Source organism: Lampetra fluviatilis, chromosome 28 (genome assembly GCF_964198595.1).
Source record: "Lampetra fluviatilis chromosome 28, kcLamFluv1.1, whole genome shotgun sequence".
NCBI classification, from domain to species: domain Eukaryota; kingdom Metazoa; phylum Chordata; class Hyperoartia; order Petromyzontiformes; family Petromyzontidae; genus Lampetra; species Lampetra fluviatilis.
Genome location: NC_136302.1, coordinates 11,127,272 through 11,154,238, shown reverse-complemented (window position 1 = coordinate 11,154,238; position 26,967 = coordinate 11,127,272). Strand labels below are relative to the sequence as shown.

General features: G+C 45.6%; 1 protein-coding gene across 3 annotated transcripts; it reads left to right on the top strand.

The window, feature by feature from the left end:
* The first annotated feature begins 841 nt into the window (after positions 1-841).
* Positions 842-24,075, top strand: LOC144942771 (myeloid leukemia factor 2-like). Of its 3 annotated transcripts, none has more exons than XM_078869679.1 (8): positions 842-1,074; positions 6,571-6,694; positions 10,442-10,489; positions 12,188-12,277; positions 13,148-13,276; positions 15,325-15,484; positions 16,675-16,820; positions 17,861-24,075. In XM_078869679.1, exons 1-8 carry the CDS (start codon positions 1,034-1,036, stop codon positions 18,026-18,028), a joined length of 906 nt encoding a protein of 301 aa, XP_078725805.1. In that variant the 5' UTR covers positions 842-1,033; the 3' UTR covers positions 18,029-24,075. The 3 variants fall into 3 exon arrangements, with proteins under 3 accessions (XP_078725805.1, XP_078725804.1, XP_078725806.1); XM_078869678.1 differs by having other exon boundaries at positions 13,130-13,276; XM_078869680.1 differs by having other exon boundaries at positions 13,130-13,276; positions 16,675-16,828; positions 17,861-18,018.
* The last annotated feature ends 2,892 nt before the right edge of the window (positions 24,076-26,967 follow it).

The window sequence follows — 26,967 nt, the reverse complement described above, 5'->3', positions numbered from 1 at the left end:
GTAGGTTAAACGTTGAGTTTGATAAGGACACCACGGGGTGACCAGCCCCTCCCCACCCAGCCCCACCCCTCCCACCCCCCACCTAGCCCCACCCTCCCCACCCAGCCCCTCCCCACCCTCCCCTTCCCACCCAGCCCCTCCCCTCCCTCCCCACCCAGCCCCTCCCTGCACGACGGACACAATAATCCCCTGTGGGCTCGTGTAACCAGGAGGTTCCTACCAGTATAATAGAGTTGTGCGTGTGTCTGTGCAACTTACCTAGATGACGTCATGCCAGATTGGGGTGAGGTGAGAAGGGGGGTTGATGACATCATAAAGGCTGGGTTGAGTTGCAGTACCAACGTCACGCCAGTTGGAGGTGAGGTTGCGAGAAGACAATTCGATGACGTCAGACGCTGGGTTGTTGAGAGGAGTAACGACGTCACACCAGATTTGGGGTGAGGTTGTGACAAGGGAGGTTAATGACGTCACGAGACGCGAGGTTGCGATGGGGTGATGACGTCATGATACAGCATCTTTATATTGGAGGAAATCGATGAGCTTTCAAGTTTCTTTTTACAGCCGTCCAGTAGGGGCAGGTCAGAACGTTACAACAAGAAACAATTTAAAAAAAAAAACACGACGTGAGTGCAAAATATAGTAACGGTTATGAAGTGGAATAATCGGTTTGTGAAAGCATCAGTCTCTGTACAGAATCGCCATCCTTTACCGCGGAAACTATGCCAGTGTGTCAGAATCGCACCTTACAATGACGAAACGACGTTTTAAATTTCCCGCCAAATTTACGTTGACGCCTGACGTCACCCTGGTCGGGATGCGGGGGGGGGTGACGTCGTGACGTGGTGACGTCACGAGGGGTAGTGGGGGGAGTCGCTGAGCCGTTGTTAAATCGACGGCGACGTCGCCAGCAAAACAGCGTCTAAACCAACTCCGCGCAAACACCTCCACCACTATAACAACCACCACCACCACCACAGCCGCCACCGCTACAACCACGACGACCACAGCCAGCACCAGGAGCTGAGAGAAGGCGATGTTCGGTCTCAGAGATCTGGACGACGATCCCTTCATGGCGTGAGCGAGCCCCGGTGTTAAATCGTCTCCCCCCCACTCGCGTTTAAGTCGTCGTGTTTTTGTCAAGATAATCACGAATGTGTAATCATCCGTCACCCCCCTCTGCTCTCGTCGCGATGGCGAGGTGGATGTTGACGTTGTGTACGGCTCGTCTCGGTAAAGGGATATAGATACCAGGCCGATGTTGGGCCTCACCGACGCTTACCGCTCTTGCCTGAATTCGCTGCCCGGCTTGAGCGCTGTTGCTCGGCAGATGGAGAAGGCTGAGAGAGGGGATGGAGGGGGGTCTCCCCCCCACCAGGCCGATACGACTCGGTGTCTTAATGATGCGCGCGGTCTTTGTGTCTCTGTGTTTTGTTTGTCTCCGTGTGTGTCGCTCTGCTATGCGTTTGTGTGTCTTTGTATTGGCCTTTCGATGATACGCGATGTGTATCCGTGTGTGACTTTGCGGGCGTGTTTGTGTCGTGTCGGTTCCTCTCGTGATTCGCGCTTTCTATCTTCCTCTCCCGTGTCTGTCTTGTGCGTTTGTTTTCTCTGTGGCGTTGCATCCGCTCATTATAGCAAATCGCCCTCTCTAACTCTGTGTCGGTGTGTGGCCTCTGAGGCCGCGTGCGTGTCTCACCTCTGATGCGTCTGCGTTACCACGGTGTCTCTCGAATGGCGCGGGTTCGGGTGTTCGTGTCTTTGTCTTTGCGTGTGCAATGTGTTGTCTCTGGCTCAAGTGACCCGCTCCCCGTGTGTGTGTGTACTGTGTTGGTGTCTGTGAATGTGTTGCATCGTTGTCTCTCGTGAGCCTCCCTCTCGCTCTGTGTATTTGTGCGAGCCTGTGTCCGTGAGTTGTATCGCTGTGTGTGTGTCTTTCTCCATAGTGTGTGTGTGGGGAGCGGTAGTGTAGTGGTTAGCGCTACGCTGCACTACGAACCCGACGACCCGAGTTCGATTCCCCCTCACGGCCAAAACCAGTGACGATTGTCTGAACCGGTCCTGGGCCTCCCCTAGGTCGACTCAGCCTCAAATGAGTACCTGGTGCTGGCCACTCACCCCCACCCCCTCGTGTACCGTGCTTGCTAACAGCACTTGTCCCATCAGTCTATTAAGGCTACGGCGGATCTTTGTCGTTTTTTTGTTAGTCATACTTTAGTGTGTATAGTGACTATTATTATATCTTAATCTCTCTGTTTTCATTCCGTCGGATTATGGATTTATGTTATCTACCTGTCTCGCTGCGTATTATTACAACTTCTCTATTGTCTCTCTCATTGTATGGACGTGCCTTGTAGCATTATGTTTATTTAAGTTTTTATGCGTCTCACCTCTCAATGTGACTTGTACGTCTCACTTCCGCCTGAGCTATACTATATACCGTATTGTTTTATCGAAGTCTTCATCTCTGTCTCATGCATCTCGCAGTCTGCGTACCTTGGCAGCCTCCCAGTTTTCTCTTATCTAACTCCTGGTCTTTATATGTTTTATCTTTCACCGTCTGTCTCCATTCAGTCTCTTATTCACCTGTTCTTTTTTGCATGTCCACTCTGTCTCTCTATGTATATTATCTATTGTGTGTTATGCCGGTGTCTTGTGTACGTCTTTGTTTCATGCGTGTCTGTGTATCTTTGTTATGTATCCATATTATTTTTCTCACCGAGTCTTATTACTTTTTCTATTGTCTCACGTGAGTCTGTTTTTGCGTCTAATTTCCCTCAAGATTCCAGTGTTTGTTGTGTTTCTGGCGCCGCCTCTTCGTATCTCTTCTCTTCTTCTGGGCCTCGTATCGCGTGACCTTAATCCTGCTGTCGTTCGCTTTAACTTTGCCGTCTTCACGGCCCTCCCCTCCCAACTCCCTCCGAAGCTCAAACTCTCGTCATCTACCATCCCAACAGATCTAAACCCAATCTCCATGTCTGACTTTACTGATCCGATCTTGGCGTCATCGTCTCCTCTATGCGACTGATCATTACTGATAATTTCAACATCTATGTTGATCATTTTATTTGATTCCAGCAACCTTCCAGTCAGTTTTATAATGCACGGATATCGCCTAACTGATCTCAAACACCACTCCTAAACTGTGACATTATACTAGGAAATAGTACAAAAACCTGGAGTTGCTGTAGATATTAACTCTGCAGGACATCTGTACAACATTTTCCGCATCCACCTGCTATTATAACCCACATCCATGACTGTATCAAGGCCTCCCAAAATCTGTCATTTGCAAACTCGGGTTGATTCAAAATAATGCTGCCAAACATCTCGGCCACAAACGAGACCATTTTACCATCCACCATCTTTGTGATCCTCCACGGACTTGCACCTGCCAATCACTGAACCTTCTCATCCCACTCTACTCCCCCTCCACACACTCCGCTCCATGGAACAAATGTTCACTCGTGGCCTTCTGTCGGCCACGAGTGAACATTTGTGCCATGAGACATCGCTCATTCTCCCTCGGTTGCCCATGTTGCCCATGTTGCCTTGCACTCCCTCCAGACATCCGTGCTGTCGTCTACCCATGGCTGTTTCAAGTCCAGGCTCAAAACATTCTCCTTCTGCCCCTCATGACAAAATTATCACGCGCACCGTTTCTGTGGAATATCTGCAGATGCAATCGCATTCAGACACATTATGTTCATCCGATTTCTGTTGTATTGATTGATTGTAAAGTACATTTTATTTAACAGGTTTTGAAATTCAGGGCATTCCATTAAAACAGCTGAGGTGTGTAGAAGATTGTATTGTAAAGTGCCCTGGGGTGCTCTGCATTAGGAGCGCTATATAAAGACAATGCTATATAAAAACAATGCGTTGCATTGTACGGGTTATGGGGCTGCTTTTTTAATGTCAGCTATCATTGGAGGGCAGGTAATGGATACATGTTTAATAATGTCTAATTGGTGTTGCCCATCGGCTGTTGAGAGCTCCGCAACCAGTTTTATAATTGTGTTTTCCAGACCCAGGTATTAAAAAAAAAAGGAATTCATGTAGAGGGCATATTTGAACAGGTGTGAGAGCCTATTGGTATTGTTTACCTGGAGGGGGTCGTTAAGAGTGGTAGTTAAGGTTAGGGTCAGGGTTGGTATTCAGTGAAGTGACTCAACATCAAAAAAGTAAATAAGCTGATAATAAGCCTCCACTTATCTGTCCCTCCACATAAAAAAACGAGTTTGATGCATCCCATCAGCCACACTACTGTACTGGCATCGTTCATGCCCTCTGGGTCAGAAGAGGGAACGACGCAATGTGCTGTTTCTTGCATCGTATTCCGTGGTTATGTAAATAATTTACACGTGAATTTACAAATACAAAAGTTATTCCGCATGGCATTATTTATTAATGGGGCAAATGCGGTGTTAAAAGCACTTATTAAGCCTGGCACAGCACGCAAAAGTGGTTGGTGATGCTAGCATCATGCCTGCTCCCCTTTGACTCCCTCGTCCTGATGTTTACTCACTGCACCAGGTTGAGTCTGGAGTCCACATAGGGGAGGGCCAGATGAATTTTTGAGACTGCTTGCCATAAATGTTCGTGGTGACTGGGATTCGAACCCATGTTTTTGGGTTTGGAGTTAAGTTTGTAAATCAGTGGACCTCTGCTCCCCACAATGCATTAACACACTCAACCAGACTCGTGCGAGAGTCATAAACTACTAGATGCAAAAAATCCGCACACTCCCAATCCAGTATTTTGTTAGTGTAGTCGCCCTTTAATATAAAATGTATGTTTTGTTTTGTATGGTAAACAAAGTTACATGTATCAGCGCATATTTTGGATGTTAAAAATACTGTATTAGCAGCATCTCTTTGGTCAACTATTATGTGTGTGTGGGAGTCTGGGAATCTGTGTGAATATGCCTATGTGCTGTTCCGTGAGTGAGTTTTTATGTGTGTGTTTATGCATTTGTGTGTTTGTTTTTGTGCGTGTGTACTGCACATACACAAAAGTCTGGGTAATCGTGCTGCTGCGGCTGTAGCGGGTTGAGTTTTTGGCTTTATAAGGCAGTTGCCCACATGGCATGTGTAAGCTTTCATGGTGGATATGGACTTGTGATTAGGAAACAAAGAAGATGTTAATTTAACTCGATACATTTGTGTTTTTTTTACTCCCAACGTCTGCATCATTTGATTATATTATTCCAAGACTTTTAAACCATATCTTGTTGCATTGAATCCAGCCTTAAAGGATAACTGTTTTGAGTTTGATTTTAGAACACTGTAACATCCCAGAGAGCTCAAACTTGGCCTCTGATTACCAAGTTGGGGTGTGATGGTGCACGTCTCTAATCTAGCATTTTTGAGGCAAAGGGTTGGTGGATTGCTCAGGTTTCGTGAAATTCCCAAACTGGAAGATGACCAGAAAGATACCAGTTACATTTTTATCTTTTTTGTGTGAACCCATCTGTTATGCCCTCGTATGCACAGTCAGCTTCTCTGGCCACTAGATTTCCTTCAACAAGAAAAAAAAACTCTGATAAAAAAAACGTTAGCAAAAAAGTCCCAATGCAACACCCTGATCATAAAGAAAGGCTCTGAGGAACAATACATGAACAAAAAAACTACTGAAATTATAGGGTCAATAAATAATGTACAGCCCTTTGTCAATCCACTGCTTAGATGAAGACCTTCTCCACGCTGTGCTGGTAATGAGTGATGTTTGGCCATACTTCACCACTCTGGTCAGGGAAGGTTGTGCAAGGGTGGGGCATCCAGAGCGGGTTCAGATCATTATCGCCACCGATGTTTGTCATGTCCGGGAATGGACCTGAATGCTGCTAACCACTGCACCACTGGTCCCACCCCCAGATTAATGGAAGGAAGCTATTAACTACGTAAAATCTAAATGACATTTGATTGAAGTTGGGTAAAATGGCTGAACGGAATGAGCATGGAGTCACCAAAAAGTGCCTTAAGGTAAATTTTTTAAAATAACCCTCAGCTGACATGGTGTTAAGAGACCATCATTCAGCATATATGGCTCTATTACTATTATACGCAGAATTTAGAGAAACCTATGGCTATAAAAAACGATTGGCCAAGTGGCTCAGGGTAGAGCAAGCAGCTCACAATTGGAAGGTTGTAAGTTAAAATCCTGGTTGGGGCGGTTGACTTGGCCCCACCATCCCTCCGGGGTCCATAAAATAAAGACAACTTTGTGGGAAGTCAACAGTGATTGTTGTATGCATAGATTCCTCCAGCTGAAGGCATGTAGTATTTTCACGACAAGCTCAGGACTGTAAACAATGCCTTAATGCTCAATCGAGCATGAAATGTCTGACTGGTAAAGACAACATGGAATAAGGATGTGTACATGACCTAAAAGTGTAGCTCAGTATAACAGCGATGGCAACACTTTAATCTGTGCACCCGTTCCTCCCCCGTGCGCGGTCTCTTTTGCTCTCTCTCCCCATCTCCCGGACCCATCTCCCCCCACCCCCACAAATTCCTGGACCCCGCCGGTCCCCGAAAACACGACTGGTGGCGCCGTCTCTCTCCCAAGCAGCGACCCTTTCCGGGCACATCACGAGCGCGTGCGGCGCGCAATGCAGGGCTTCCCAGCGCCGATGCCCCTCGCTCTGCCCGACGCCCGTGCCCCCATGGGCCTCTTTGCTCCGTTCCCGAGATTGGTGAGGCTGATGTCGGCGCGTCTCGTTTAGTACTCTGCACAGTAAATGTTGCTGCCCCGCAATTGATTTGTTGTGCCACTGCTGGTGGAGGGGCCTCCACTAAAGGGAGCTCTGGAGAGCCACCCCACAGGGTATTATTGGCCAGCTCTTCCACACTGGCTAGACATCTTAGAAGAGATGGGAGTATGTACACTTTATCCCACCATTCGCAACTTGCTGATTATTAACTGTGGTGTACCCATTTATATTCCTGGGTCGACAGCAGTGGGCGATTTTAAGAAACTTGCCCAATGAACCTGTGACCTGGATTGCAAGTCCAGTGTGCTAACCACTATGAGATGGTAGCATCTCCCCTCACTGGTTGGATTAATCGTCACGATTAGGAATTGTTTGATTCAAGAATTTGTTGTTTATTTTTGTTAGTACTCTGCAGGGAGTCCTTTCTCACCCCGGCAAAGCGCGCTCTGTGAGTGGCTAGAAAGAGCCTCCAGTCCTTCAGATTATGAAGGGAGGTACTGAATTAATAAATTAACATTTTCAATCACAGTTTATGCTGGAGATGTTGCCACTTATGGGTGTTGAAATGTTTTGGGCGATTAGCCTCGTGGCTGAATTTGAAAAAATATATTTTGCGCCTGGGTCGATTTGCTGAAGCCCATGGCCACCTGTGTCACTGGCTTTTATTTCTACGCAGCTGTGTTTTGTTTCACACTCTAAAGCGTTACACGCGTCATTTAAGGCTGAGTGTTAAAACGGGCACTCGTCGCCGAGAGTGAGGAGTCTGGGCAGTGCGCCTTTCCTCCCCCAAGTGTCTCCTTAGCTTTTAAATCGAACGTTTTACAAGTCGCGTTGCCGAACACCCATCTGTGCCGTGTTAACGGTAAGCCGCCCGCGCTGTTTGAGTGTCCTATGAGTGCCGTAGTTTGGAGCTTGTTGAGTTGATTTGGCCACACGTGCACTGTATCACTAACGGCGGTCTTAGTTGTTGCAAAAATAAATTTAGGGTGTTTGTAATTTTAGCTGTGTTATTTGTTGCACTTTTTTATGCTTGGCTATGCCATTAAGCAAATTCTCTGTTGGAATTATTGTAGGATTAACGGTAATGGTGTAGGCCCTGTAATTGCTTGCTTATTCCACTTTTGGTGGAGGGGCGTTCACTTGAGGCAACGCTGGACTCCATCTTGAGTGTATTTATGGCCTCCTCTATCACGCCGTTCAGACTTCTTTGAAGAGGTTGGAGTACCCACACTCTACCCCACCATGTATACGTCCTGCCTGTCAAGGAACTGTGGTGAACCCATTCGTACTGTGAGTGGATAGAGGCATGGGGATTTGAGAAACTTGCTACACTGTTTCAACTGCCGTTTGAAAAAAAGCTTCATAGCTCATCGTATTCCTCCAGTCGAAATAAAGATTTTTATTCTGATGTCAGATTGAATTGATGACCTCTGAATTGCAAGTCCATTGTGCTAACCATTATATCATGGCAACATCTGTGGGGTTCAATGAGATGAACTATATAATATTAATACAGTAATTCATTCAGGAAAGCCACCATCGTGATCAAGACTGCGTTTCAGGAGGGTATTGCATTGGGATGTTTGGCCAACTCCTTACTGATGAGTGCTTTGGGTAGAGCAGGAGATTAGAGTACCGTATAAAACCCACGCATAAAGAGGGATAACCCTTTGGTCATGTATTACGCTAAAGAACCATTTTCATGAAGATGGTTCTGAACAACTAGATTAAAGTACTTTTTCTGGAATATGTTTACCATGTTCTCTGGATTATAAGACACTGTAAAATTTAAAATTTGACACACTGCAGGCTTGTGCCCTGTGTCGATAAAGTTATACAAATCTGGACTCGCACACAAACACACAACTTTTTCTTTAGAATACAGATGGGAAAAAGTGCATCTTATAATCCGCAGAATAGGGTAAGTGTAAATGGACGAGTGGGACTGAACAGCCACAACAGTCCTCTTCGTGCTGTGCTTCATTGTGGGCTGTTAGTGAGCAGGGCCAAGAGTTTGAGCTGCTGGCTTCTGAACTCTTGAGGCCTCGGTTACACAGCTGTGGCAAGGGAGCAGAAACATTTCTAAGGTTTCTGAAAAAGGCGCTGAGTAAAAACATAAATAATTCAGTATTCTGTGTGGGGCAGTGATGGAGGCGTGCGTTGTCCTGTGGGTGGCGCGATATGCTGTGTGTGCGATTTGTGCTTGTTTACGCTCGAGTTGGAAACGTCAATAATCCCACGCGAGCCTTCGTGCCTCGCTTGTGACCTCATCGCGGGTCGATATAAAACCCAAGACCGTGACAGTGGCAGGAAATGCCGGTGACAGGTCGCCAAGAGAAAACGGTTTTGAAACGTATTGTTCTGGTGTTGAGATCTTTGGTGTGAAGAGGCTGATGTGTCACGATTGATCCCTGGTGCCACGGAATTTGATGAATGGTTACAATTCTGGGTCACAGTTTGGTCTTGAGAATTAATGCGTGTGCTCATTATGCATTGCCGTGAAGCATTATAGGTGAAAATAAATTATACGCAGGATTCTGTTCCGTGAAAAAAATACCGAGACCATCAGCCCAGAAACCATGAAGCAGCATTTGTTTGAGCAGAAATTGGTTGTATTGGGATATGTTTGTGCCGTCTCGAATGCCTTGTTTCGTTCTCTCGTTTATTTCATTAGCTTAAACGCAACATGTGCTGCTGTATTTTAAACATGTCATAAATAATATCTGATGTGCATATTTCAATATGTATTGCGTAAGGCTAACAATATTTTTTTATTGATAAATCATGATACTCCTTTAAGGAACTCTGTAATTTCCTTTGTCTTTTTGGTCCAGACATTAACTTAAGTGGGTTGTTTGTAATTTTGTGTTGTCAGGATTTTAATTACACGATTTGTGTGTCCCAGTGACTAAACGCTATTGGCTGTTCCCTACCTAACCGTCTTTGTATCTCACTGGGTCGTGACCGAGCAGCATCTGCCACATTTTTGTTAACCTGTCGCCCTTTATAAATAAACCTCATGAGCCTTGCCAGTGTTAAAGGAATACATCACCCCAAAATAACAAGTAGCTCTTCGCTTTTTAGTTACATATTTGGTTGTGTGCTCCAGGATATATGGCGTGAAGCGTCAGATTTTTTTAACAAATTAAAAATACGTCAAAAATGTTGATCATCTGTGCCATTGTAATGCTCTAGCTATATTGTTGCATTGACGTTAAATTGCAATTACTGGGAGTGAGGTCGAAAGCAACGGGTTAAACCGTGAAAGCCTCCCCCACACCAAGTTAGTCCCGGAGGTTGTTCGACCACTCTTCACCTTGCTGGTCAGAAATTTACGTTGAACTTCTTTCGCACCATACTTAGCCAACTATGCTCATCGGAGGTGCGGGTCAGGGGAGAGCCCAGGACAGGTCCAGATATCACTCGTTGCAGATGTTAGCCGTGGTCAGGAATTGAACTCGGTTCATGGTGCAGTGGAAACTCACCACTGCGTCTCCGCAGAGCTTCAAACTTGTGTGGGCAATGGATGTGGACACACGGGATATGTGTGGCCAAATAGTCAGGGTTGTTTTCTATTTGTCGGGTATTCCTTCAAACCAAGCTGGCAGTAGTTTTTGTTTTCAGGAGAACCTGCATTCATCACTGCCCCATTTTATGAGTTTGATATGTGATGTGGGCTAATTGTGGTGTTGGCGCTTCCTTAACTTGGGTCTCTCGTCTGCTTCGCAGGGTTTTGGAATGCAGCTTTCTCCGTTCGGCGCCTTCGGAAACCCGATGGTGAGAGCTTCATGTTTTAATTTTTAAGAGCTTATTATCTGTTCGTTTTTTTGCCCATTTTGTATTGCATTTCGTCAAGAAACCTCACGCCATCAAGTATACAAACCGATCTGAGCGAAAACATTTTCTTGGACGGTTATGCTTGCTTTGTATCCATGCTGCATAGTAACTGAAGCATGTTATTTTGTATTCCTTTAACATTTTATCCTAGATGTGGTCGAGTGGTAATACCGTGTTGGAGCACTCAACTGGTACCTCGGACAACTTGAGTTTCAAATTGGCCATCTGGGATTAAATTGGCTTCTCAAATGTATTGAGTTGTTTGCCTCAGCCTTGTGGCCATGAATTACCGTGATTACCATAACTGCATACATTACCATGATATATAGCACTTGGTTTTTGCTTCGTTTGGCATATTTCAAGACTGAGGATATATTATTTTTTAGTTTTGACTGTTATGTAACAAACACATCTACAGTCGTGCCTGTGCACCACCTCTTGTCTTAAAGGGGCAATTCAAGAGACTCAGAAGTAGTTCTGTGACATCTCCTTCCAGAGGCGAATCTCTAGTGCGAGAGTTCCTAATGTAAATATCATCGCCTCGTGACATGGTGCTAATAAACGCAATTGGAATGTTAAGCGCGGAAAAAAAAAATACCAACTAAAAATATTCGAGGGTAAAAAAACCTCCCACGTAATCCTAAAAATAAGAAATCCTGCTGCGGAGGATCAGCCGTGCTCGCGAGACACGTGACGTGGGAGTGCCGAGGCTGGCCGAGGTGCCGTGAAGGAAGAATTAGTCGCTCCAAAAATAGCTCCCGCGAATGCTGATCGCATGTTGTCTAGCCAAAGTATGACTTAACACCAACGTTGGTCCCCTGAGCCGCCCCTGACACCTGTACTGCATGAGGGTTTTACATTTATTAGAAATCATGGAAATGCAGGCAACTCTTGGTTATCCGCAGTGGAATAGGGAAGGATCGCCCGGATATGAGAACAATGCAAACACGGATAATGCAAAACAAATACGTGGGGCAAAATTCTGTATTTATTACTTAACTACATAAGTTTAGGGGTGAAGATTTAAATTGTGTTTTTTTATTGCTTCTTAAAGTAATCCTTTTACTTGCCGACGTGTTTGAAGTCACGAGTGGCAGCTAGTAATTGAACCAGCGCGTGTGTAAATGACAAAAAAAATTCCGCACGCACGCACGCTTATATCGTAAACTCGAATGATACTCCGGTAAATAATCCAGAATTGGCTCTGGCTTAAAAAAGGTAATTGCTAACCAACATAACAAATACTCTTGTAGATTGGTACATGTAATTTTGAATGGCCATCATTGTGTGCTCCAGTGATGCTGTAAAGTGCGGTGCTTGCTGGTAGCCGGCACTACAATTGTGGCACTTAGCACAATGCATGTTGTGCTTAGTTCCTTCGGTTGTGTAACATGGACTCGGAGGAAAAATCTATTTTTTCCATTGTCAGCAGACAAAATATACTGGCGCTACTGTGAATTTGCGCTGCTATTGATGAATAAATTGCAACAATTGAACTTGTTTATTTGGGAGCTTCTTCATCCTTGAAGTGAAAATAAGACATGGCCGTCACGTGTGGGTGTCGCTCGCTGAGTTTTTTTTTGCCATGCTCCGTGTCGTCGCTCCTCCCTGTCTCTTCCTTCCGGTCGCCGTGTGCAGTCGGGTGTCATGATGAATCCGTTCCAGATGATGGACAGCATGATCAGCAACATGCACAGCATGATGTCGTCTGATATGCACGGAAATTATGTGAGTACCGGGTGAACACGCACTGCCGACTTCAGAGTCGCTTGTGCATCAGCAGTTGTTTTCAGCTTGTTCAATTGAAATGTTTTTTTTATGCGTTTAAACTAAGGTTGAAAGCATTACAGCGTTATGCATTAATTAACTCTGTAGATTGGATAACTTTCTAGAAACCCAAAAAAATTGAAAGCGTTGCTAAAAACTTGGCGGTAAAATACCAGCGTTAGATATGTCAGCCTTTTCGGCCAGTGCGTTGACATGACACACCCATTGTACATGCCTCGCTTCCCTATAATGTACTGCATTTTCACGAGGTCCATGCCTCATGCGTGGTATACGCATCATCTCGTTGTGCGGCTCGAAATGTAACGTTATCAGTGCCAATTTAAATATTACAGAGGACAAACGCAAGTTATAAATCGTGAAGAGAGTCCATGCGTATGCATGATTTAAAAAATTATTGTTCGAACAAGTGGCGGTCAACCGTAGATTTGGTTGAATAGTTTGTATTCTTACCTCCTGGTTTCTGGCATGGGGATTCTCGATGCAGTTTCAGGCGAAATGTTGTGTTTAAGTGCTTCATTTAGTTGCGAGAATTGTTCTTCGATTTACCAGTGAGCCGAGAAAACAATAATTGGCGCATAAAATACTTGTACGCACGACATTTTGTTTTGTTGGTCTGTCAGGTGGTGAAGGGTTACACGATAACAATTTGGCCAGATCATTACGTGGCCATTCCGAAAAATCTATTATGAATCTGTTTTCTAATTGTTTTTATATATATATATATATTTTTATGTCGGAGCGACGGCAAGCCCAGGGTGATTTTCAAGCGCCGCAGAGTTGATGCAGGCACAGTGCACGTTGTGTCCCCAGGAGACAATCAGCCCCAACCCGAACGGGCACTCCTTCTCGTCCACCACCGTCATGTCCTACAGCAACATGGGTGACGGGCCTCCCCGTGTTTACCAGGCGAGCAGCCAGACCCACCAAGTGCCCGGGGGGGTGAGTGTTGCACCGAATCGCACCGCCATGAGTCGCACCGCATCATGTGCCCCGCACGGCGGAAGCGGCACGCTCCACATCCTGCACGTCAAGGCGCGCGCTGTCAAAAGCCGTGCCAAATCCCGCGGCGGGATTCGCGCATCAACAAATATCCTTCACCTGGATAATGCACGCAACACAGACTCGGGATGCCTGGTTAAACTAAATAAATAGGAACACACGGCAGAGATAATACACAACACACCACAAATACGGAACACACCACGGGAAATTCCCTGCAGTGGAGGTACATGCCACAGTGAAGGTAAACACAACAGTGAATCCACACATCACGGATTATATGCAACCACGAAACACACCGTGACGTATATACACACCATTAGAACGCCACCAGATATACCATAGACACGGCATACATGAAAAAAGGAGTCTTGAGTTTTGAGGATTTCATGGAGGAGAAAAAGGGTATAAATTTTATGTAAGATCACACATCACAGCAAATACGCACAACATGGATAATACACGCAGAACACCTCATCACAATAAGAGCCTTGAGACTCGGTGAGGCTTTGTGGATGAATGAAGGGATTAGTATTATAAATACACTTACACCACAACAAATTGACAGCGTGGATAATGCACACTCGTGCACACGGTGGTCATGGAATAGACTTGTAAATATATGCATCACGACATTACTCACAGTATGCATAAAATACACACCAGAGTCAAAACGCAGTGCACAAAATATCCACGCTGTGGAGAATACACCACTACACACAGCATATGCATACACTATTTAAATACACAGAGCAGAAAAAACACACGTAATCAATTACACATACCACAACAATTAAAACACACTGTAGCAAACAAAAAACACCAAATGCACTCTCCAGAAAACACACAAACAAACACTTCATGGAATACACATACTACAGCAAATGCACACAACACACACTTGCGCTTTCACAGTCACTTCGTGCGCCGACCCCTTGGTTGCGGCTCTGCGATCTGCCATTAACTTGCTAATCTCTCTTTAACACCTGGCAGCCCTTTGATTGGTGGAAAACCAACCACCGTCGGGTTCGGCTGCCCACCACTTACATTATCATTGGCTGCTGACATTTGGGCTACGCCCATTTCAAACCCTTATAAACAGTTTGCCTTGGAAGCTAACCCCCCTTTTCTTGAAGACGACCGCTTGTGTTGCGATCGAAACTTCGTTTTTTAAAATTATTTTCTTTGAACCTATCTACGTGACTTTACCGAAAGACCCAAGAATATGAATGCCTGCAGTCAGGAAAGCTTTAAGTCAAGATACAACACACACTGTTGCAAATTCACAACATTTACACTCCACAGCAAACATGTACACACTTCGGCAAATTCACACACTACAGTGAAATACGAAATAAACACATAGCAAAAACATGCACCACTCAATTAACACGCAGTACACAATTATCATTCAGTGACATCCTACTACTCCGACACATGCCATCCGACGACCAAACGAGGAGACATGCCACAAAAGTATTGCTTAATGGGATCAATCCCTGATAAAAAAATCATCACAGGCAAATGTGGGTATGAAGCTTTGGCAGATTGCTCTTACTCAGTTTAACAAAAAAATCATATTTTTGTGATCTAACCCTATAGAGAGACCGGTCTCCACCATAGGAATCGCCAGCTCAGTGCCGCTAATGGAGGGTACCTGATGCCCGTTGGAGTGTAGAGATATGTTAATTCTTTAGAAAACTTAAAGCTATGAACAACTGTTGCTTTGTAAAATCGGTTAAGATGTGGCTTTTTCTACATGTCGGTTGGACTCCGGGGTTTAAACTGTGTTAGAGCATTGAGCAGGTACCACTGGTACTCAATATGAATTTTGGGGGAAAAAAACTAAATGAGAACCCACGGTTGCCCGCAAACCATGAGTGGGGTAATAAACGGCAGTTGGGCCATCGTCAGCTTGAGTCGAGGGTGGCGGTGAGCGATGCCGAGCTTGATGGTGGGGCGGGGTCCGCGGTGTCCGGCGTGAGCAGGTGCGAGAGGTGCGGCGGTCGGTGCGCGACTCGGAGAGCGGCCTTGAGAAGATGTCCATCGGCCACCACATTGGCGAGCGCGCCCACATCATTGAGCGCTCGCGCAACCATCGCACGGGCAACCGCGAGGAGAACCAGGACTTCATCAACCTGGAGGAGAGTGAGTAAAACTAAACTACGCAATTTGTTTTATCTCACCAGGTGAGACCCACTGAGGCTATATAGGTCTTTCTGAAGTGACCTGGTCACAAATGATAGCCCAAAAAAGTAGCTTATCATGTGGATATTTATAGCAATCAAATACTCTGAACGCACATTGAATTTGAATGTGGAGTGTCAAGGCCGTAGCCTATAAATTATCTGCAACCCTGTTGTAAACAAGTTTATCGCTGTCACTAAAGTATCTATGGTGACGCACACCCATTTTGTCGTTATAATTTGACAGAGTGCAAACTTAGTTTTGTTTACAAGTCATGTTATTTTAAGCTCAGGGACTTTGGAAGCCTTTGGCCAAGATGCTCACTCTGGTATCTGAGTTCTCGCCACTGGGTCTGGATGTCACAAACCCGACACCAGCCCCACTTACAGCCCCACTTACCAGCTGCTAAGCCTGGCCTGGCATGTTTGCACTATGCCCTTCATCTAGCGCTTCGGAGGCAAGAGTTGACAGATCATGGCAGATTTTGTAAAACTATCAAACCTGCTGGGCTGTGAAGGTAGCTGAGTAATGGCGATTCCAGCTAATTTTTCCTGTGACTCAACTCAGTGTTCTCTCTTCGAGTGTGGGTTTTCCCTGGGTATTTTGGGTTTCCTCCCACAAGCGAAACCCCTCCTCGAAAGGCAGGTGCCTCCTGATACATTGTCTTGAAACTTGAAGCTCTTCTGGACAAATGAATCGCCTAAATCTTACGGCCCTTTTGTCAGTTGACTGCTTCATGAGGGAGCCCTTGCCATACCAGGCATGAGTGTTATCTGACCATAACAATAATTAAAGCGATTTGTCAATCGACTGCTATATGAAGATTATTTGACCATACTTCACGCTGGTCAGTGTGGGTTGGTCAAGGTGGACCCAGGACCGGTTCAGATACCATTTGCTGCTATTGTTAGACCGGCAATCAGATTGATGTCACCAGTTTCACCGTGTGTGCAAACTACTGTGCCACTGCTCCACCAATTTGACCATTCTCCACCGCTTAAAATACGATTTGTTTCCCTCAGCCTGGCCGATCATTTTTCAGAAATTAATGCTCCAGATGTGGTGCCGTGAGGGCTGCTGGTTTGAAGTTGGCGCCAATTTATCCCATGCCCTAACCCTGGCTCCTCCCTCTGCCCCCCCCCCCCCTCTAGCTGAAGCACCGGCGTTTGACGCAGAGTTCCGCTCCCGCACCTCCCAGTACGCGGGTGGCGGAGGTGGGGACCGTCGCATTGACTACCGTCGCCGTGCCGACCGCACCCCTGCCATCATGCCGGCCGGGGCTAACAGTGAGGTGCCGGTGAGGAGGTACGACTGGTGAGGGCGGGGGGGGGGCGGTGGTGGCTGGGGTGGCCGGGGTGGGGGCTCACGCTTCCTCCTCCTCCTCATCCCCGCACCCCCCACCCCCGCTCCCTCCCTCGCCGTCGCCTCGGAGACGGAGCCGCGCACGATGCTGTATGGTACGTGGACAGAGCGGGTACTCGCCGTACTGCGGTACACTGCACCGCACAATGTTATGCAGTAAGGTCTCGAGAGTATGCGGGGGTTAGGTTCCGTCTACCCCCGCGTAAGCGCGAATTCACGTAAGCTGGGATTCGCCTTTACGTGTGTGGTATATAGCATGCGTATAAATGTACAGAAATGTACAGTACTGAAACAGTAAATGATTCACTAATCATCAGTAGCATCCAGGTCAGATAGAACACTAGATATTTTTTTGGACTCGTTTCTTGCGCGGGCGATACAATTATACGACCTCAAATCCATGTTCGTATGATGGCGGGGCGGAGCAAAAGTACGTGTCAGTGATTCGGGGTCGGTCGCGTATGAGTGGGTCCGCGTACTCTGAGACCTTACTGTACTGCACTGTGTTATACCACGCCTCGCTGCGGTACACCGAATAAGCACTGCAGTGCGGTATACTGCAGTGAACTGCACTGTGCTCCACATTGCATGGTCACTACACTGCACTGCTTTACACTGCTACACTACACTGCATCACACTGCTCCATGGCACTGCACTAGAGTACACCGCATTGCGCTGCGCTTTGATAAAACTCGCTGGACTGCGACACACCACTGCACTATTCCACACGATACCGCACTGTGCTGCATACCACTGCATTACGCTACTGAACGTTTCACTGCACTACACAGTGCTGCACTGCAGAATGTCATACCACACTGCACCCACAGTACACTACACTAGATGAACAAACCCATACTGCCCTTCACAACGCACCACACGGGTGCACTCCACTACACTGGACCACGCTGAACTGTCACTCGTTGCCTAGTTCTGAGGTTTCGCGTGTGCGTGTGTTTATTTTCTCTTTTCAGGGGTGTAAGTCACGTGTAGGCCTGGTCTCCAGTGAAAGTGTGACCTCTCAGCCCAGCTACGACCTCGCCTCACCTGACCTCCTCCCCCCCACCCTCACCCCACCCGACCCTGTGTGGGACGATGACGGTCGTTTGTGTTCACGAGCTCCGGAAACAAAAATGTCATAACATGTTACGCCAGCACAACGAAGGGGAAAGATCCAGCCCCATAGTGTCCGGGAGAGGGCGGGGAGGGGGTGGGGGGGGCTCGACAGGGCCCCCCCCACCGCACCGCCCCCCCCTCCTTCTAAATTCATACTCAAGTCTAAAAATATTGGTACAATATTTAACACCAATTGTGGTTTTCTTCAAAGTTTCTACACACGGGGCGAGAGCTAGGGCAGAATGCACGATAGGCAAGAGAAGATCATATCGTTGTTACCCTTGTTTAGCGTTTTCACGTTTTCTGAAAGTTTAATGTTCACCGTGTTATTCCCCCCTCCTGAGTTTTTGTATATCGCCTTCCACCCCACTATTTAAACAAGTCGCGCGGCAGGGGCTGGAGCGATCTTCGCGGGTGGTACAGCAGCCCTGGGGGGACATGTCGACCGTCCGTCCCTTTCTGTTCATCTTATTTTTGTTCTTTCTCCCCTCCCTCACTTGACCGTCTCTTTTTACCGTCACTCTCCTCCTTCCGTTGTTTGTTGTTTTTCGTCCACCGACGCCGCGGCTTAGACGGACGGCGGTTTTCCACGTGGTCGCCCGGCGTTGACGACGGGAGACCAGGAGGAGGGGGGGGCGGTCTGTGTGGGCTGCATGGGGGGCGGCGTACATCTTCCCGTGCGGCTCCGGGCCGCCACCTCGTGGTTTCACGTCGCTTTCGCACGGGGGGCTGCGGGGGATAGATTTGGGTCGTTAACGAATGAATATCGTTCAAGGTCATATAGACCTCGGAACACTTTGCCATGCGCTACACCTGCATTTGCGTCCAGAAGCGAGTTTCTCCGTTAAAGCAAAATGTGAAGCCGGATGTGGTGTGATGCTCACGCATGCTGTAAGTTCGTATGATAGGAAGGGCCTGATTGTCCACCGTTGATGAGGATCACCCTTTGTGGTGCTACTCATGAGGGCTATTTGACCATACTGCCCCACGCTGGTCATTCTGGACTGGTGACAGGACGGTATAGCACACACAACAGTGGCTGCATTGCCATCTGCTGCCCCAATGCCTATAACACCTGTTGTTATATGCATGGCGGTCACCCATCCACGCACTGTCGAGATTCAATGCTGCTTAGCTTGTGATTTGATCCGTAGGTTAGGAGCTGCAATTGCAGTGGGGGATGGTGCATTAAGAAGGGAAGAGCTCATTACTCCAATCCGATCAGCAAAATTGGTCGTGCAGGAATGCGAGGAATTGTACCTTGTGACTGCTAACAGCCACGACTCGAGATTGCAAATGGGTCAAGGATTCGGGACATCACGCCTGGCTGCTGCCTTTAGGCGTGGATCTGGTTCCTTGGTGATTGTGTAATGCAATTTCCTTGAACGAAGATGCTATATGAAACAAATTATTATGTGTTCTAGAATAAATAAAAGTTTTCAACTGCTAGAAATGAGCCTTGTGACGATTCACCAAATTGTAATTTAAAATCTCTTCCAATTGCAGCGCTCGCACCAATGTGTGCATGTGAGAATACATGATTTTCGATTCGTGCATACGTCATAGGATTTTTTTCCTTAAATTGTAATGGTTACGGTTCAAAACGAGATGGTACAAAACGCAAATGAGAATAATATCGCGTATCGAATTGTGACCTTCAATCTTAACTGGAACATCAAATTGAAGGGCAGCGGGGAGGTGGGTTGGTTGAATTGGCACTTGCCTATAAATAACACATTTTCATTGCAGGTGGCAAACGTGCTTCTGTACACAAATGCAGCTGACATGGCCAGCTTAGTGTTCTGCGGTCTTCATAAGGGTTGGGGAACACCCTTAACAGAGTTCTCTCTTAAAGGCCACGATCCCACTAGGGCAGTTGTCGTTGGCAACATGCTGCAGGCGTTTTCTCTTTTAAAAATGTAGTTGCCCAAAATGTGAACTTAACCTGGTCGCAGCTCCTATTAGTTGGCAAATCGAGATGGCAACTTCCAAAAAGGTGATTAGACGAGAGGTCACGTGACTTGCCTGAAGTCAAGCTAATGTCTTCGTTTGAGAGATGGTGGCTTCACGTTGACTGGGATCTGGATAGATGAAAGAAGAGAGCCTTGTGATTGCTTTTCCTTTTCATCAAAGCGTATTAACACAAGCGCCTTGGACTAATGTGCGATATAAATCTATGTAAGATAAGATGTATGCATCGACCAAGTGACTGATAAGAATGGATCGCATCAAGAATTGTCACTTCAATTGCCATAGTTGCTCATTCTTCAAGAGTTGCTGGTGACGGTTGCCGGCGTAGATTTATTCAAAACTGCCCCCGTGGATCATGGCCTTAAGGGGTCTCTGTTAATTCTTGCCAGAGATTCCTGTTTTAAATTCTGTCCCCGTGAGGCCCTGTCGGTGGTTAAGTGGCATTGGGAATGGCTTTACAGTTTTGTTTTTGTGAAGCCATTCTTCTTGGGGTTACAAGGCATAGCGCAGCCGTCGCTTATTTAACTTGTTATGGAAACTAACATAGTAATATCCTCCCTTAAGCAACTACGATTTCCCAGGTCTCCTTTTTGAAACGCAGATGGCTTGCGCCTGGTTTAATAAAGGACGATGAATCGAATCGGACTTGTCACTGTCCCTCTGCTGCAGTCTGTACCAATCACACACTTTTGTTTGGTGTACTGAATTTACAAAACAATAACTTGCCAACAAAGCACATTGTTGTATAGCGTCTAATTAACGAGGCTCTGTGAAAACTCTGTATAATGAAGTACTGAGCAAGTCAGTACAGTAATTCAAAATGTCAAAATTACTGGAAAAATGTTTGACCGAGGAATCGAAAAGACATTTTATGCAGGGCACTTCTCTGGAATGAAATGTTTTCTGTTGATGAATTCTTCCGAGCCATTGTATATTCATCTCATTTGCTAAAACGGGGTTAATTAAAATGTAACGACCCATAAAACTCGGTCTAGAAAGTAATATTTTGTTGAGAGAATACTCTGCATTTACTCAAACGACTAATTGAGGTGTACCCTGAAGCGACTTGGGTAACCCACAAAAACTCATGGTCCATTTGATAGAGGTTTGTAGAAAGTAGGGATGCAACAAGAATTTCCAAAATTGGGTTTTCATTTAATCAAGCTATTGTATCGGGTTGTATCTGCTGTACCTCCTTGATTGTGTAACCAGTTTTCACAGAGCCTCTGGCATTTGTTGAGCAGATGGTGCTGAATAGTAATTCATTGTAATGGTACAAGAGCCATCCATGAAAACAAGGGGTGCAAAAACAACAAGGAAGGGGCCCGGTCATGAGATGCCATACGTAATACAGGGTTTTCAGTTTAGATATTCACGGTGGAGTTTGTTGGCTGGCAGTGTGTTCAGGTGGGGAGCCGGTTAGTTCCAGGCTGCAGAGGAGCAGGAGTGACCTGCTTTATGTGGGTGCTCCGTGCCATCTACCCATGCTGTGTTGATGGGGAACGGAGCCACCCCACCCCACCCTGTCGGGGTTTTGGAATGAGCAGTAGGGTCGTGAGCAATCTGTTAACTGGGTGAAAATGTGACCCTGGTGGCCAATGCTGTGCTCGCCTCAAGAAAACTCCACAGCCAATGCCTCTGCTGTGTTCTTGTTTAAGAGTTTGTAACCGTGCACGTGACCTGCACCCGGAAGTCTCCCGTGTGTTGGTGAGACGTGTCGATTTTGCAGATTTATCAATTCAAATGGATGTGCTAATTTAAAAATCAAACAGCATATGTCAATTTTGAAGTCCGTAAAAAAAATATTTGCTCGGTTCTATGAAAGTGTCCAATTGAAGTTTAATGTCTACTTTAAGAGATACATTCCTTTATAAAATGTTCAAATATGCATGACATTTTGCAGTGGGAGAGGAGAGTGGAAGTTGTGTAGAATCCTGGTCGATGTGTTCACCCTCTAAGTGTAAAACAAGGGATTGAGCTCACATTTTGTATATTAAAGAAAAACTGTTCCCCTAGTAATCTGTAGTTAACACCATCTGTATGTAATTAAAATATGTAGCCAAAAGGATATGTAATTCATCCATCAGCCTATGCACCTTCTGAACCTTACAAATTAAAGAACACAAACGAGGTGATTCAAAGCCATTGGTCAAGATATTGACGATGTTTTGGCTAAATCCGCTTTCGCAACATCATTTGTTCCAAGGTAAATTTACATCGATTTTGACTTCGTTGAGGTTCATTGGAAATGTTTGACCGGTTGCCAATAGGCCGATGGATAACTTTGTTCCCCTTCTGTCCTTTAAACTGACTTCGTCCACGGTGTGGTTTGTGTTCACCCGGGATAATGATCTTCCATCAGCAACCATTCGGTCGCGCAAGGTGGCGCTGTGACAGCTTACCATCATTCACTTGGCCAGGTAAAAAAAACTTTGCCCGGGTCCAATGTTGCCAACTTAGCGATTTTGTTGCTAGATCTCGTCGCCCCTCTTTGGGTTGCCCTGCCAACAACTTGCTGTTCAAAGTAGCTAGCAACAACTCTGGCGACCTTCGCTGCATCGTAAATGGTACGGATTTAGGAACGATTCAATTTGTGTTTTAATGATTCTGTATCAAATTCTCTATCAGTTTACCGTTCAGTCTTTTGTAAATTGACTCGTGACACTTGGCAACTTTACACGGTCTATGGAGCAACTTCTTTGCGGCCTATTTGGCGACTTTCCGCTTTGAGGAGTTGGCAAGATTGGGGCTCGGGTGATTTACTCCCGAGTCTCAAGACTTCAGGAGCGTCCTGCCCTGGGGTTCTTGACAAATTTGTTTTATTAAAACTGGCACTTACAAAAGGCAAAGTTCACATTTAAATTCATTGTACATTTAGTCGATAGTTTGATACTTTGTTCAATACAGGGCCTATATTAGCAATATAACAACAACAGGATAACCCCCCTCCCTCCCAATTAACCTTTTGAAAATGTAAACCTCTCTGTGAAGTTGTAGATTATAGACGTTATAGACCATAGAATGTTGAATAATCTTCTTTCGTTTTCGGTTTTAACTTTGTTCACGAGTCATTTTGAATTGTAGTGTCCATGCGTAGTAGAGTGACATACTGTATGTAATGTTTGACAAGGCGCATTAAGGGTAATATTAAGAGGTGAGAATGTTGTAATCAGTGGTGGGGAACCTTTTACAAAGGGCCGAATACCTTTTAGTGGGCAACATACATTAGTTCACGCTAAAACTTGATGGACTAAACATATTTGCTATGAAGAACGTCCATTGCCCAAAACATCACCTATGATGTATATGTTTAATTCGAAGGCAGCGTTATTGACCAATTGTTAGTTTTTCTTGTTAATTGTGCTTTTCCATCACTGCCAACGCAGCAGAAACATCACCGACATGTTTTTAAATTAGGCTACGGCTGGATTGGCCTTGTTCTTACAACTGCTTTAAAGACGGCCAGTGTTTCTGAGCGTGATAAAATTGGAAGCCCAGTTCAGTCAGGTTGGAACATTCCCTCCCAGTGCCCAATGAGTGCAGCAGAGAAGCTGATGGAATATCGTTTTGCGGGCTGTTTGGAAGTTGGTAGCCCTGGTGTAAGCTACGCGTTTTAGGAAGTGAAGCCACGGGTCGTATCTGGCCCCGCTGGGCCCATGGGTTCCCCACTCCTGCCAGAAGTCATTTGCTGTATGTTGCGCGGAAATGTTAACAATAAAACCAAACGTTGATTACGATATGAAACAAGCCACTTGTCACTGGTATAATAAACTGTCGGCAGCAACCTGAGGCCACCCGTCACAAATTAGCACAGGGGGTGGGCTGGCAATCAGCCCCCTTGAGTCGTTGATGGAATTTCCACATTCCCTGTGGCCGGGAGTCGGTTTATCCACAGGACAGCTGTTGTTAATATTCGTGTATAAATGCTAATATTGTAGTGTCAAATATATAGTGCTGTCTAGTTATAACGTACCACGAACTCTTTTCGGGTTTTGCATAAAAAAGAGAGTGATTAGCAAATTTGATACGAAATAAATGAAACCTAAACGACAGTTAGGGCGTTTGTTGGCGTTGTATAATTTTTATTCCAATACAACCTTGCGTGGACTCTCTGTGCCTCGTCATTGTTATTGTTTGTGCTGTTCAATTGTTTATCCCAACTTTGTAAACCAGGGTCAATCGTAAGGCACAGAACATACGTACAAAAAGGTACACTCACAACACTACCTTTCTTTGTACGGCTGATGTAGATGCAGAGCAAGAACTACAATTTCACATTCAGATGGTCAAGACAGATTTCCGTGTCAGGAGCAGCGAAGTGTATCGCTGTGATGTCTTCGTTATTTGCGGGTCGGGCATTGTGTCATTATAGCCGCTAGAGGGAGCACTAGAGTAGAGGGCATTTGGGCGAAGGGGTCTTAACGTTATAGCCTGTCCGAGATTGACCCGAAAATACGTGAATTGGCATGTGTCCGCGTCTTATGGATTGATTTGTAACACGATTTGCTACCAGTATTGTGTTGTGCAGTGTTCTGACAGACGCAGGCTGATTTACAAATGTATGTCTAGCTGTGGAATAATATGGATACAAAACGACCTGTACGTGTCCAAAAGAGGTGGCTATAGGCCCCAAGGAAAATTTCACCACCTAAAAAATCATTACAGGCATATAATGCTGCCTGTTAACTCAAGCCAGCCCCACGAAAGATGGCGTTAAACGTTCAGCACTCAAGACGTCCCCACGTAAGATGGTCGTCAAATGTTCAACACGCTTAAGACAATCAAGGTTTTTTTGGGTTAGATCGCGTAAATATATAAATGTGTCGTTAAACCCGCCACCACCCGACACAGCCAACTAGTAAGGTTTGTCACGTAAACAGAACATGCCGATTCGTTACGAGTACAGCACATCGGTGTGATGGAGAGTAAATCCACAATATTTACAATCGGAGTACGATGTTTCGCCAGTACATTACAACAAGCTTCATCAGGCAACAGCTAGATTTGTGAAGAAATCCTCCTGTTTCGCTCCTGAAATAGAGGGGTAGATGTGACGTCGTCACTTGTAAGCCCACTCACGTGCGAAGTCCAGAGAGAGGAGGGGGGGTTAATGAATGTATATACATTACAATGCGTAGTCATTACCTGTTGGGATAGTCATATGGTAACCAACGTACATGATGCATGCAAATTGTTCCTGCACATCAGCAGCAAAATCAAACGAGCAGACAATTCGTCTGACTCGCATGTGCACTTGTTCTTCCACACAATAACTTATTCGAAGTCTTTTTTTTTTTACACATTCCATCAGCCAAACGGGCAATAATTGCATAATTTCGGCAGCATTTGTTTAACAACAACAACAAAACTCTGGTTCCGATTATTAAGTGGGGCTCATCAGCGAAGTCTCGCGTGAATATTTGTATTATATAAATAATTTTGTATTACTTTATTATTTCCCTTCTACGTGACTTTACCGAAAGAACCAAGAATATAGTGACGAATTGTCAAGTTCAGTTTACGTGACAACCCTTGCTCGTTGGCTGTGTCGGGTAGTGGCGGGTTTGAACGACACATTTCTATATTTACACGATCTAACCCCAAAATAAAAACTCTTAGGCATGTATTTGATGGCGAAGTCTGCTGCCCGACCCCAAAGCAAATTTCTTACGGTATATTCTTAGGTTTTTTCGGTAAAGTCACGTAGGTAAAAAAATTAAATTAATAAAAGTAAACTAAAAATAAAATACTTTTTATTAATTTTATTTTTTTACCTACGTGACTTTACTGAAAAACCTAAGAATATGAATCCTTGCAGTCACGAAAGCTTAAAATCTAGAATTCTTACGGTATCTATAATTAACAAAAAAAATAAACACATTGGTGACGGCGGCGTTGGGGGGTATATTTTACGCGCACGCTTTCACGACGACGATGCCGAATGCGTTAATTCCTGCTCAATTGCTGCTCGATCAGCCAGTGCACGTGTCGTCTTAGCGGGACACCTAGCAAGCGGCCAATCAGTGCCGTGCTTCATGAATGATTTTCGTCCGTCAGTTTTCGGTGGCTCGCCCCGCGTTTATTTTGTCTCTGTGCGGTAAGTAAACATTTAATCTTGGAGCGACGGCATCAGCGTGCGAGGCCAAACACGCCGCACGAATGCAAAGCCGCACATATTTGTTCCTGTGCAGCGTTTATCTTATTCTGCTTAACACAGAGAGACACGCATTACATAAATGAGCCACTGATTTGCCATGCAAAGTTTTAACAGGGTCATCATTGCAAAACTGGACTCGAGTAAGAACACAACGATTGATGCTGCTGAGAGCAGAAACGGGCATACTTTTTTTATTCGTTTGAAGGAGAGGGGGGGGAAATGTGTTTTCAAATATTGTTTTCTGCTGCAAAAAGAGACGAGCACGTTGACCCAATGTACAGTCATCCAACCCACGTTATAACAACAACAACAACAAAAACAACAAATTAAAATAACGACGATGATATTGATCATAATAGTAACGAATTTTTGAATCACAAGACAAGGCAGTTGTTGAGTTCAGAAGGGAAGATAGCGGAATTTTTTTTTTTCATTTCAAATTGGAAATTCACCAATACAATTAACACAATACGGGACGTCAACTTAAAGCACATAATGGTATTTAAAACGTTTATTATCAAAGCACACAACCTTCAGCTACAGAACACCTGAAACATCGGTAACATATCAATAGGACCAGTCACATCATTGTAACGGTCGCAGCCGCTTGCACGCATGCCCCCCACCCCCCCCCCCCCGGGACACGAGTCATCATCGCTTGAACCGACGCCCCGAAAAGCCAAACCCCAGCAAGCGCACAGGCGAAAGGGCGCGGGTATCGGGGCGAAAACACGAAACACGTGCGGAACGTTGTCGCAGGTGTGCACTTCCACGGGATAAGACACTGGATTTGGCGTCGGATCGTGAACCGAAAGGATTATCGTGGACCAATGGCGG

Bases quoted from the DNA above. Each gene is read 5' to 3' on its own strand.
- LOC144942771 (XM_078869678.1), top strand. From the start codon at position 1,034: ATGTTCGGTCTCAGAGATCTGGACGACGATCCCTTCATGGC. The intron at 10,490-12,187 runs GTGAGAGCTTCA...CGCCGTGTGCAG, and splicing joins GCGCCTTCGGAAACCCGATG to TCGGGTGTCATGATGAATCC. The intron at 15,485-16,674 runs GTGAGTAAAACT...CCCCCCCTCTAG, and splicing joins CTTCATCAACCTGGAGGAGA to CTGAAGCACCGGCGTTTGAC.